This window comes from Aspergillus luchuensis, chromosome 1 (genome assembly GCF_016861625.1).
Source record: "Aspergillus luchuensis IFO 4308 DNA, chromosome 1, nearly complete sequence".
Lineage (NCBI taxonomy): Eukaryota > Fungi > Ascomycota > Eurotiomycetes > Eurotiales > Aspergillaceae > Aspergillus > Aspergillus luchuensis.
The window spans coordinates 719596-732601 of record NC_054849.1 but is presented as its reverse complement, the minus strand read 5'-3'; the positions used below and the strand labels follow the sequence as shown (position 1 = coordinate 732601).

Genomic DNA, 13006 nt, shown 5'->3' with positions numbered 1-13006 from the left:
AGACTATATACAATGCTTAACACTCAACTGTGAGTGTCATCACAGTTGCATAAATCTCCGCGGAAATATGGCATGCATGCAAGCAAGAAGCACATGCAATGCGACCAGGTGGCCGCTTACTACCTATGCACACAGTGACACACACCTCAATGTGCAATTAACGAGCGGGATTGGGGGGGGAACCATATCATCTCAGAACGGTGATTCAAGACTGTTGGTTCGACATGGTCAACCTTTTCAGGGCAGTATAAAGCTAATGAGGTCAAAGGAGTAAATTAATCTGGAAAGGAGGGTTAAAACATACACATTTGTAGCAGTAGGTGTAAGCATATGGAGGGGCAGAAAGGACAAGCAAAAAGCAAAAAAGGAAATTTGAGCTCCGATAGGGGGAATCGAACCCCCGGCTGCCGTGTGAGAGACGGCGATGTTAGCCACTACACCATATCGGATCTTGTTGAAGAACCGGGCTTGTTTTTGCTAAATGAGGCTAGCGCTTAGCAAATGCTACTAGTCGAATATCCTAAATCACCTCGCTGGGATAGTATTAGCTTGTCCCCGACATGATTCTATCCCAATAAATCCCGGATTTAGTTTCAGTCTTTTCAACTATTTCCAGCTATTTCCAGATCCGTATCGCCATACAATGGAAATATACTGGCACTAACACCTTATCGTTCCCCCGGAATTGGTAATCGATGTTACTACTATACGCCCAGTGTGAGCGGTATATATTCCCACGATCTATGATCATTGCAAACCAGGACACGCCTGGTCAGTACAACCTTAGTATCGACGGTCGCCTACATCAGCATCTACCACGAAACCACGCGATTCCGGTACCCAAAATGACCAAGGGTTCATCACTGCTAATACAAAGGGTCCTTACTCCAAACCTAATCAGCTCATGGCCATTCAATGGCGGGGTAACGGCGCCACCCAGCAACTTACTTCGGATGATTCATTCAATAGCGAACCAGCAGCGGCCATACCGAGCAATCATATTCGAGAACCAAGACAACCTTAGCTTGTGGAAGCTTATAGCAATGGGTCCCGAATTTGGCGTGTTTCCAAAATTCGGGAAGCCGTCGAACTCTTCCGTTACCCCGGATCATGAATTTGAAAGAACCTGGACGACAATACATACCGTGATATGAAACCTAGAATACTAATAAAGGCAGCCTTCTAGAACGATAATAGCAATAGCAATCATGCAAAAGTTCTAGCTTCTCTTACGAATGCCTCTTGAGGTTTTCTTGTGACGAGACAATCCATATCTGGCTTATCAGCGAACCCAAGACTGACCCCGCACAGCTCCAATACTCCAACGATTGTCGATCCATTCTACATCATACCTCTTATCATCCGGTTCTCCAAATCGGGTACCAGTGCTTGGATGAGTACAAAAGCCGATCAAAGCTTGGGCTACTCCTTATAAATTAGGAGAGTCCCGCCCAAAGGAACCCTGCGTCCCTGAATTTTTACCAGTTACTCACAATGGAGTTCCTGAAGACATTACTAGTCGCCAACCGCGGCGAAATCGCCGCCAGAATTCTGAAAACAGCAAAGTACGAGAAACTATAATTAGATTACGAGAATAAAAGCGTCTAATATCCTACAGGAAGCTGAACCTCCGGACGGTGGTGGTCTATACTGAACCGGATGCTGCTTCTACCCATGTACACCTGGCAGACGAGGCCGTCCTCTTGCAAGGTGCACCATCCAAGGCCTATATTGACGGGTGAGCAGTATCCCATTTGATTCAAGCCCAAACAAAAGTTAATGGTTACATATTGACGTCTACAGAGAACAAATAATTGATATCGCGAAGAAATACAAAGCAGATGCAATCATACCAGGATACGGATTCCTATCCGAGAACGCGGACTTTGCACGAGCCGCTTCTAGCTCAGGCATAGCCTTCGTTGGTCCTACGTCGGAGAGTATCGAAGCCTTCGGACTCAAGCACACTGCACGAGACCTTGCTACAAAAGCCGGTGTTCCTATTGTGCCAGGCTCGAAGGGACTGGTAAAGAGCGAGGATGATGCTGTCGCAATAGCAATAGAACTTGGGTTTCCGGTACACTTACTCAGCCTTCATCTGCTAGGTAATTGGAGCTGACATCAACATAGGTCATGCTGAAGGCCACAGCGGGGGGTGGTGGAATGGGCTTACTTACATGCAACACAGAGAAAGAAGTCCGTGACTCTTTCGCCACCGTCAAGTCTAGGGGCGGGGCCTTGTTCAAGAACGACGGTGTCTTCATCGAACGCTACTATCCGTCAAGTCATCATATTGAAGTACAAGTGTTCGGAAACGGGGATGGTAAGGCCATATACTTCGGTGAACGCGAATGCTCCATTCAGAGGAGACACCAAAAGGTTATAGAAGAATGCCCAAGTCCGTTTGTTACCAAAAATCCTGGGCTACGGGAGAAATTGGGTGACGCGGCCGTCCGCCTTGCGGAGTCAATCAAGTATGGATCGGCTGGAACGATCGAATACCTTGTAGATGACGAAACTGGCGCATTCTTCTTCCTTGAGATGAATACACGCCTGCAGGTCGAGCATGGCATAACAGAGCTATGCTACAACATCGACCTGGTGGAATTGATGTTAAAACAGGCCAATGCTCAACTCTCAGGAAGAAAAGGCCTTGACGCAGCGTACCTCGCCAGCCTTGCAGTAAGCGCACCTTCAGGTGCCGCCATCGAAGCTAGAGTTTACGCTGAAAATCCGGCCAAAGATTTTGCTCCCTGCCCTGGTACATTGCAGACGGTAGAATGGAAGGAACTGCCGGGGTCTAGAATCGACACATGGGTTTATAGAGGTGTTAGGGTGTCGGCAAACTACGGTAGGCTGCCAGAGCTATACTTTCACAGGAAAGTACTAACGCAAAATTCTCAGACCCGCTGCTTGCGAAGGTCATGTATCACTCTCAAAGCAGACAGCAAACTATCGAAGGATTGAAGACAATATTGACAGAGTCACGTATCTGTGGCCCTCCAACAAACCTGGACTTCCTGGCTGATATTCTGGCGGATGACACTTTCGTCGCTGGGAGAACATTGACTCGCTTTCTAAACGACTTCAAATATCAATTGTCTGCTATTGATGTTATATCTGGCGGTGCATATACACTCATTGAAGATTGGCCTGGCCGTCCAACCTTGGGAAGGGGTTTTTGCCATTCGGGGCCTATGGATCCCATGGCCTTCCGCATTGCGAATGCGCTTGTTGGAAATCCAATGGGTCTGGAAGCCTTGGAAATAACCTTGAGTGGACCGGAACTACGATTCCTGGGACCAGCACTGATCTCGTTATGTGGTGCTCCAATCGAAGCCAAGCTCGACGACGCACCCCTCCCCATGTGGTCGAGGGTAAAGGTCTCAGCTGGCCAGCGTTTGAAGATCGGGAAAACAACGGGTAACGGCTGCAGAGCCTATCTTGGTGTCTTCGGAGGGTTCTTGAATGTCGCAGAGTGGTTTGGATCCAAATCAACCACTCCAGGTGTTGGCGTCGGAGGCTATCAAGGCAGACAGCTAGCCTCTGGTGACCTTCTTTCGATTACTACCCAAGTACCAGCAGTGAGCGGTGACCTCCGCTTACCGCAGCATCTTATTCCTCAGTACCCTGATCACTGGGAGTTTATGGCCATGCCAGGACCGTATGATCAGGGGTATCTCGTTCCCGACAGCATTGACATGCTTTACAGCGCAAGCTTCAAAGTATCGCACAACGCTGCTAGAGGAGGCATCCGTCTGTTAGGCCCGAAGCCTACTTGGGCTCGCACAGATGGTGGTGAAGGCGGTGCGCATCCTTCTAATTTGATCGAGTACGGGTATGCGATAGGATCTCTCAATTGGACGGGTGATGACCCGGTCATATTCCCCGTGGATGCGCCTGACCTGGGGGGTTTCGTCAGCAGTCATACAATCTGCAAAGCCGACCTATGGAAGCTGGGGCAAGTGAAAGCAGGTGATACTTTGAAATATCGTGCTACGTCTTTGGAGGATGCTCTGTCCGCTCGCAAAGAGCTAGAACAGTTTATTGATGAGGTTGCTCGAGGTTGCCAAACGGGTGATTTCAGTAACATATCGCCCGCTAAAGGGGACCCAACTCCAGAGCTTACAGCAGAGAAACGCGGACAGGGTGTCGTACACCAGATCCAGGAGAGTGGAAGCCAACCTCTTGTTTCATATCGTCAGGTAAGCCAGCAATTCAATCAGTCGCTCACATTCATTTAGCTGACATATACTCAGGCCGGCGATGATTATCTGCTTGTTGACTACGGCACTGGGTCCTTTGACCTGAACCATCGTTGTAGAGCTACTGCTTTGAAGAAAGTTTTAACTGAAGGAACAGGCGATATTACCTTTGCGAACGGGCTAATCTCAATCATGGGAAGCGGAAATAGTAAGCTTTTTCTCACACTAATCCAACCAAGACTATGTGCTGATTATACGTAGCTTTGATGATCTACTATGACGGACTAAAAATCCCACAGAAGGAGCTCCTAGCCTATCTCTGTGACATCGAGACAAAACTCGGTGACCTCAGCCAAGCAAAGTTCCCCAGTCGGCTATTCAAGCTCCCTCTTTCCTTCGAGAGCCAGAGGCAGAAAGACGCAATCACCCGATACATGGAGACCCAGCGTCCCTACGCTTCCTACCTGCCCGACAACATCGACTTCGTAGCGAAGAACAATGCTTTCAGCAGAGAAGAGTTCGAACGGATCTATCTAACCGCCTCCTTCATGGTTATAGCAGTTGGTTTCTTCACTGGTCTTCCGCTCTCCCTCCCAGTCGACCCACGCCACCGGATGAACTGCCCAAAAATGAACCCCAGCAGAGTCTACACACCAGCCGGCTCAATCTCCTGGGGCGGAAGTTGCATGGCGTAAGCATCAAACCAGCCACCCACACACGATAAGCACACATACTAACAGAGAGCAGACTATACAACGTAGACTCACCCGGCGGATACCAAATGACCGGCATGACCATCCCGGGCGTCGACATTCTCGGCTCCAAGAAAGGCTACGAGGCCAACAGACCATGGCTGTTCGAAGACTTCGACCAGATCACCTTCTACCGCGTCTCCGAAGAAGAATACGAGAAGCAGCTCGCCCTCTTCAACAGCGGCAGATATGAATACCAATGGGAAGAGGTGATCTTCGACATGGCGGAGCACAATAAGCTCCTCCGAGATACTGCGGACGAAGTCGCAGCTATTCGGAGCAAGCAGCGACAGGCACAAGCTGAAATGGACAAGCTCGAGACAGAACTGCTTGAGCGGTGGGTGAAGGAGAAAGCAGAACGGGGTATCCCGATGGATACGATTGAGAGTTTATTGAAGGGTATGTTCTATCCCCTTTCACACAAATATTAATTCAAATCAGAACGGAAGATACTGATGGTCACTTTCATCTAGACCCTGAGATTACCCCCATTGAAGCGCCATTGAACGCCAATGTCTGGAAAGTAGAAGTCAAGGAAGGTGATAAGCTTGACAATGATCAGCTGGTGGTTATTCTGGAGGCTATGAAGCTGGAGATTGCCGTGCGCACGGAGTCCCTCGCTGCTGGGTCTACCGTGGAGAAGATCCTGGTCCAACCGGGTGACTCGATAGAAGCAGGGAAGCCTTTGGTGTTGGCGAGGAGGGCACGGAATTGATTCTCTCACGCGAGTAGACACTATTGTTAGAACCCGTGTATACACAGGCATTTAAGTACCTGCCTGGCCACAATGAACATGACGCCAAAGTAATGCAAGCTTCTGACCGCTTCAAGCTCGAGCTCATGCACCGTAGTATACAACCAAAATCTATCATACAACTCATATCAACGACGACAGCAATGTTATATCCACCTAACACCCATCCCACCAAAAACTAACCCCAATCCCACCCTTCAAACTCCTGACATAATGCCACCACCCAATGGGAATATACAACATATCTCCCGGCTTCAGCACGGTCTCGACATACTCCGCATCCATGAACCCAGGCCACAGCTCCTCCCAATAGTCCGCCTCAGCAGGGGACATTTCAATAGCAGCGAGATCAACCTGCGAGGTATTGGACATATCCACAAGGTCAGGTTCTTCTTGCTCGTGGGAGTGCTGATCATGAGTGTACTGTTGGGGACCTTGCCCATCCTCGGGCCGTCGTCTAACGACAGGTTCTTTTCCCTTCGGATGGATCTGCGAGAGTGGTGTGTGAGGGGAATATAGTCGGAAGTATTTTTCGCCTACTACTTGCACGTAGATGTTGTGGTATGTGTCGAAGTGGAGGGGGGATATCGTCCATGAGGGACCCATCCAGATGTTGAGGTGCGGGCCATCGTCGTCGGGTTCGTGCGAGGATAATGAGTCGGAGTCGGCTTCGGATCTGGATTCTTGTTCTTTCTCTTGGACTGGGATGACCTCTTCTCCTAATTTCCGTCTCCGTTCCTCTTCTTCTCTCTGCTGTCGGATGTAGGCTGGGGTGCCGGGTTCCGCTTTGGGTGCGTCGATGTGAATGTAATCCGGGTGCATGAAATCCTTGAACAAGGTCGGCATGTGAGAAAACAGATCATGCTGCGCCAAGTACCCCGTCGGACCTGCATCATCGCTGTGTCTATCCCGATCGAGATACTTCTCCACGAAGTCCTTAAAGGGCATTAACCGCTGTCCCCAGTCCTCATCCGTATACGATTTCCCAATCTCCACAGGGACAAGTCTCCGTCCGCCAAAAGTGCGATGCATCCAGAACTCCCTGGACGCCCACGACCCCGTCGCTATAGCCGGCCAATCGTTCACCGCATCAGTAATGACAAGCGGTGTTTTCTTCTGGCGCGCATGATCACGGAAATTCGGCGACGAGGGCGACGTACCCCACATCGGTAGATTCGATACTCGGGGTATAGGGAAACAGATCTCAGGCGTCGGCGCAGCATCGTCAGAGAAGAGCGGAGTGGCGAGTTCGTCGGGATCCAATTCATCGGGGAATTCGAATTTAGTCAAGTTGTTCCGCTTGGTCGTCGGACACGCACCCTGCAGCGCATTTATCACCGCTAGGACTAATGCTTCCCTCAGTGGTGCTCCGGTCATTATTAATGCCTTGTCGAGCATGTGTATCGTAGGCGTGAGCCATCCTGCATCCGGGTCCACCTCAATCAGTTCCTTGTTAGAGCGGGAATCGTCAATAATCCTCAGTATATTTTGCCTGCGCGTAAGAGCCGTGGAACCAGGATGTGGAGGAGAAGGAGGGAGAATTGGGTGTCCGTTGTGTTCGCGGCGCGGAAACCCGCAGTTTTCGGCGATCGTCAGACATGCTTTCAAGATGCATGCGTCGGTGTAGTAGCGGCGCCAGCAGATATCGACATCTTTGAAGGGGAATACGCGGAGCTTTGAGTCAGCTAGCTTGATTGCGCCGTCGGGATCGCCGAGAAGGTGGTCGTGAAGTGTGTCGAGGTTGTTGTCCGGGAAGCAGCGGAGGATGGGGTCGTCGGGGCGGATATTGAGGATCTCGAGGAGAGTTTTGGGAAGCTGGAGGTGGATTGGGGAGTATCGCATTCTTTGCGGGTTATTTCTTATCTCATTGTATGTGAATGGAGTGGGGGTATGTCTGCATGAAAATGCTGGACTTGACTCAAGACAGTGATGGAAGGTTTAATGTTGATAGTGTTGTTCTTGTCGCGTCTTTTTCCGAGGATCAATTAAGTATCCCGATCAAGACTAGCGTGTGAACCCCGCTATCTCCGATTGACAATTTTGGATGTATTCAGATTGTCATCAACTACACGCTAGAGATGCTTAAAAGGCGTTCGATTTCACCAGAAGGAGGGATTGTGGAGCGAGATTGATTGTGTTATTAGACCAGTTATCTCTTCATTCGGACATATTTCCTGTTATAATTACAACCGCCAAACCATCAACTCCGACCCTATGTTACAGACTCTTTATATATACACCTTTTAGGCACATTTGGTACTATCAATTCTGGTTGCCGTTGCTCAATCGAGCAAGTCCACAACAAGCTTTGGAATGCCCGCAACTCCCTCGCCCCTAATGGCACTGACAGGAACCGCGCAGACCTTGTCTCTCCGTCCATAAGGATGTCCGCCCGGATGTTCCTCTTCGCCGTTCTTAACGGCGGCAAGATAGTCACGCAGTGTCTTGAAGCGTTCTTGAGTCTCCGGAAGATCGGCCTTGGTGGCTACCACAAACCATGGCTTGGTGTGAATTGGGGAAAGATTCAAAGCGGGAAGTTCGTCTTTAGCTTTTGACGCAACCTTGTTGAGCTCCTGAATTGCACTTTCGGATTGTAGTTCAGGAAGACCATGAGTGGGCGGATTCCAGGTTAAATCATCTCCCTCAACTTTCATCGACTCTTCAACGTCACGGACGCGCTCGTATTCGCCCAGTTCGTGCCAGAGACCCTTGAGTCCTTGCACCGGGTCACCTGCGCTAAGATCAACCACAAATGCCAGGATACCAGCGCGCTCAATATGCCGGAGAAAGCCAAGACCAAGGCCCTTATCCAGATGAGCGTCCTCGATCAGACCTGGAATGTCGGCAATAGTGAAGTTCATCCGCCGGGCCTTTCCTTTGGATTCCACCAACGGTCGCCCTTTATGATTGTCGATGACCACCGTACCAATATTTGGAGAAAGCGTCGTGAACTCCCAGTTTCCGACCCGGGTGCGACTGTTGGTCAACGACCGAAGCAATGTACTTTTGCCCGCATTGGGTTTCCCGACAAGTCCAACATCCGCAAGCAGCTTCAGCTCAAACTCAAGCTCCAGGCGCATGCCGCCTTCACCTCTAGATGCGAACGTAGGCCGGTTCATATTGCGAGTCACAAAGTGTGGGTTACCCAAGCCACCGGCACCTCCAGCAGCCAACAAGATCGGCTTGTCCATATGCTGCGAGAGATCGAGGTAGATCGGCGCCTGCGGTTCCAGTGCAGCGATATGTTGTCTCCGGGGCGGATTATTCGGAAACACGGTAGTCAGGTAATCAGACGGGTTGGCACCAGGGTAAAGAACCCAGCGATCATGTCGTATAGACGGTAACCCAAGCTCATCTATTTCGTCCCTCTCTTCTGCGCCCTCCTCTGCCGCCGCAGCAGCAGCAGCCGCAGCTTCTTTGCGCTCACGTTTCCGGCGCACGATTTCCTCCGTGACCGGGTCGTAACGATCGACTTCACGAACGACAGTGCCAACGGGAACCTGGAGCAGGACATCGTTGCCTCGTTTTCCTCCTTTGCTTTTCCCCTGCCCGTTCTTCCCCCGACCGGCCTTTATAATTCCCCTACGAGCCAGCTTATGTAGACTCGTCATACCTTCAACGGCCTGAATATAGATGCTCCCGCCACTACCTCCGTCGCCACCATTCGGCGGACCCTCTTCGACATACTTCTCACGAAGAAACGAGACGCACCCATGCCCACCAGCACCGGCATATATCGTCGAGCGACATTTATCCTGAAAGATAAAGCGCGAATAATCTTCGGGGGACGGGTTTAAATGTGACGGTTCGGAGATATGATCGGGCAGTGGCGTTTGCTGGTGATACTCTGATCGCTTAGACTCGGCTTCGGTGCTATTATACCGCTGAGACCAAATTTTCAGAGCGTAAGCCGGCGTCCTAGCTAGAGGACGTAATCGGACGGAGGGGTTTGGGGGGAGAATGCGAGGAATTGAACGGAGGAGCCATGTTCTGTGAGCTGCCATGTTGTAAAATGTGGAGCTTAGCTATAGCTCATTCTGGGATGGCGGGGAGAGCAATTATGCGAATTGAAGGGGTATTAATCAGCTGCGATGCATTTTCCTGCCTTGTTTTAAGGAACTCAATAGCTTCTTGGGATTGGGATTGATGATGAAATCGGCGTCGATGTCATGGCTCATGCCGCATTTCCAGCAAATCCGGCCAGCACGTGACCTTATCGGCACCTGATGATAACAGTTGTGTTGTTTACTGTCTACAAACAAACATTCACATTCAACATGTGTTTACTATTTGCCATTGTCAAAATATATACGAGGCTCATCTATTGTCTTCAATCATGCATTCGAAGTATAAACTGTTATTCTTTCAAATCTAACCGCCAACCCAATTCAAGGCAGATAGCCACAAACTAACAACAGCAGAAACAAAACCAAACCCATAACCACAAGACATACATACAGGAACCACCATGTGAACTGGAATTCCAAGACCATCACAGAACAAACCAAACTTACTTCTATACTCGACATGCAACAATCACCAAACCGACCATTCTGCCAACTACCAACTCATTTGCAACCCTAAAGCCCGCACATCTATCTCAAGACTGTCATATCAACCAAAAAAAATAAAAACCCCCTAACCCCATGTACCAAAAGCTACAGTCAGCAGGGGAAAATATGCAGAAGTATGTGTGTCAGGCTTACTTACACCTACGAGTGTTAGTCAACGAAGAATGAAGGTTGTTGGCTGTCTGTCTGTCTGTCTGAAAGAGCGGCCAGGCCCAACGATCAATCTTCACTTATCTTGCACTACATCGGGCAGAACTTTTTTCTTTTTGACGCACTCAAGCTGGGCTGAGCTGAGCTGAGCTGAGCTGGGTCGGGTCAGGTTGTGTCGGCTTGCATTACAGATGCAGTGTGTGCGAGGAAGGGAGGGAGGGAGGGAGATGTGCACTGCACTGCACTGTGCTGCGCTGCCCTGTCTCTGCTGTGTTGCGGTGATACCTTGCGCGCATATATCGGCGACTCGGGGAGTCTCTACGGAGTACCTTGGTTGGTGGGTTTTTATTCTTGAGGGGGGGGGTGTCTGATGTCTGATGTCTGGTTGTGGATTGGGGGGTATTCGTACCTATATCGACATTGGTGGTTATACCGGACTATAAACTCTGTTCTGATGATATTTACTCTATAGTTGACAATTGAAGCAAGACATATTGGGCCTAGGCTACTATCTCCAAAAAAGGAAACAGAATGAAACCTCCGGCAAACTGAGACACGGGTTTATTTTCCCTTCTACAGACAGCCTACCATAACACCGACCAACGTTTACCAGCATAAGGGCGTACAGAAACAAACAGACAGACAGACAGACAAACATGGCAGATGGGCAGGCAGGCAGGCAAGCAGGCATCCAGTCGGGCCACAATCACAGCAACTTAAGTAACCTGAATACTCATCTGGTAGACAATATATCAACAACCGCACCATGCGACATGCATAATACTCCCATCCCATACAGCAAGTATATCCCGAGGAATGATCGCACAATGATGCAATCCTATGCATAGTATACAGTAGACCTCTCAAATCTCACCGGGCAAATACCGAACTGGGCTGAAATGTAAGTCAGTCAGTCAGTCAGGTGTTGTGTTACAGTATATAGCGGTAGCAGCTGAAGTACTTGAGTGGCAGCAGTGGTGGTTTCAACTGCAGGGCTAATGCCGCGCGGACTCGCCACACCCGGGAATTGGTTGAGTCGCATGGCACCATAGCTGTTGAGCCACATATCCTTGTGGTACTTCGTCTCTTCTTTCCCTTGTTGCTGTTGGTATAGAAAGTGGTATGTTGGGAGTAATCTGCAGATGCAGTAGGGGTCATTGGTGATGTATGGATTAGTTGGTGCTTGGTTACTGTAGTTACTGCTGTGTGCTATGTATCTATTGTGTAGACCCAGTGAGTTATTCATCATTCATTTGGGTGTGTACCTGTATCTGCGATCTGGACCGATCCACAGTGGCGAATATGAAAGATAAAAATACTTCATATGAAAAAGAGAGTTGCTGAATTAGAAATAAGACTGCGTGATTGTGGATCGTGATTGAAGCAAGTCAGTAACTAAGTGGTCAGTGGGCTCTTCTTTGGACGTGTCAACTTTCTATTTTACCTTTCGGGGACCTGATCTGGACTGTCGGATTTAGTCAAATGTAGAATGGGTGTGGATGCGCTAAACTTATCGCAGTTAATACGTAGATACTTGACTTGGCCTTTTCGTCGAGACGGAGTATGTGTGTGTGGGAGAGTGGAGATAGGACTTATGCATGGCTTTACATATTGTGGATATTCAGTTGTTGTGGACGCACTGGACAGGCTTAGATATTGGGGTGGTATGTCCATCCATCTGTCCCTCGGACTAAATCAGTACATGGTGCTAGTTGACTAGTATCTACTTTGGTAGTAGATCAGCAGGGGGTGGATGTTGACGCACCTCTCATCCAATGAACCTGACGTCCATTTATCGCCGACCACACGACAAGATCTCCATCACGAAATCCGATCAACAAAGCAAACAGACAAACAAGGGCTCCATTCGAAATCTGGGTTATCATGACATCTCAGGGGGGAAGGAATAATGCTCCAATAGTGAGAGCCGGAGATGTCCTCCCGTCCCGTGTGGATGTATCAAAGAACCTAAAGTTGTGTAGAGTTCTGTTATTTCCTTTGGCGTGCGCGCGGATAGCCACTGGATGCTGTAAGTTGGGGGGGAAGAGAGCTGAAATGTGAGAGTCTACTTAGTCTAGCTGGTCTTAGTGTCCCGGATCGGATCCGGGTGCCCGGCTAGTTAGAATGCCTTTGCTTTTTGGACTTTTCCTGTTCAATGCTTCTGGGGAACGGAGGGAGGGGCGACTGGGAAATGGGTACTTTTGTCCGTTAGTGGCTGACATCCCTGCCCGAAGGATCGACTCGTCGTTCTATCCAGTCGAAGCTTACGCTAGCTTATCGGCCGCCTCATCTCATCTTGAATGATGCAGATGCAATGCATCCGGCGCGTAAAATGTATACTTCCAGCACCTCAGTCGATCACATGACGAAGGGGTGTTGTGTCTTCAGGGTCTGGCCATCCTAGTTTTGAATTAATAATTTCGGTCCAGAAAGGTAGCATTCTCCGGATCAGGTCCAGTTTCCGTGGTCCGGAATAGAGTGGGTGAGTCAATGTTTGGAAGCTGACAAGCACGGAATCCCCGGCGATCTATCCTGCACGAGCTGCCCTGGAATATATATGTCTTTGCCCTAGGA

The 13006-nt window shown here is 49.5% G+C and overlaps 3 protein-coding genes and 1 non-coding gene across 4 annotated transcripts; all 4 read right to left on the bottom strand.

Annotated features, from left to right (window-relative positions):
• Nucleotides 1-377: 377 nt before the first annotated feature.
• On the bottom strand, nucleotides 378-449 carry AKAW2_t10008S. The gene has a single exon. It is a non-coding gene; the product is annotated as a tRNA-Glu (tRNA).
• Nucleotides 450-5867: 5418 nt separating this feature from the next.
• AKAW2_10254S (putative JmjC domain protein) lies at nucleotides 5868-7553 on the bottom strand (the record flags this gene model as incomplete). Its single annotated transcript, XM_041685146.1, has 1 exon — nucleotides 5868-7553. One exon carries the CDS (start codon nucleotides 7551-7553, stop codon nucleotides 5868-5870), a length of 1686 nt encoding a protein of 561 aa, XP_041536974.1.
• A 440-nt stretch (nucleotides 7554-7993) lies between these two features.
• Nucleotides 7994-9715, bottom strand: MTG2 (GTP-binding protein Obg; the record flags this gene model as incomplete). The annotated part of the gene is made up of 1 exon (XM_041685135.1): nucleotides 7994-9715. The coding sequence occupies one exon, from the start codon at nucleotides 9713-9715 to the stop codon at nucleotides 7994-7996; it is 1722 nt and encodes a 573-aa protein (XP_041536973.1).
• Nucleotides 9716-11342: 1627 nt separating this feature from the next.
• Nucleotides 11343-11681, bottom strand: AKAW2_10252S (uncharacterized protein; the record flags this gene model as incomplete). The annotated part of the gene is made up of 1 exon (XM_041685124.1): nucleotides 11343-11681. The coding sequence occupies one exon, from the start codon at nucleotides 11679-11681 to the stop codon at nucleotides 11343-11345; it is 339 nt and encodes a 112-aa protein (XP_041536972.1).
• Nucleotides 11682-13006: the final 1325 nt, after the last annotated feature.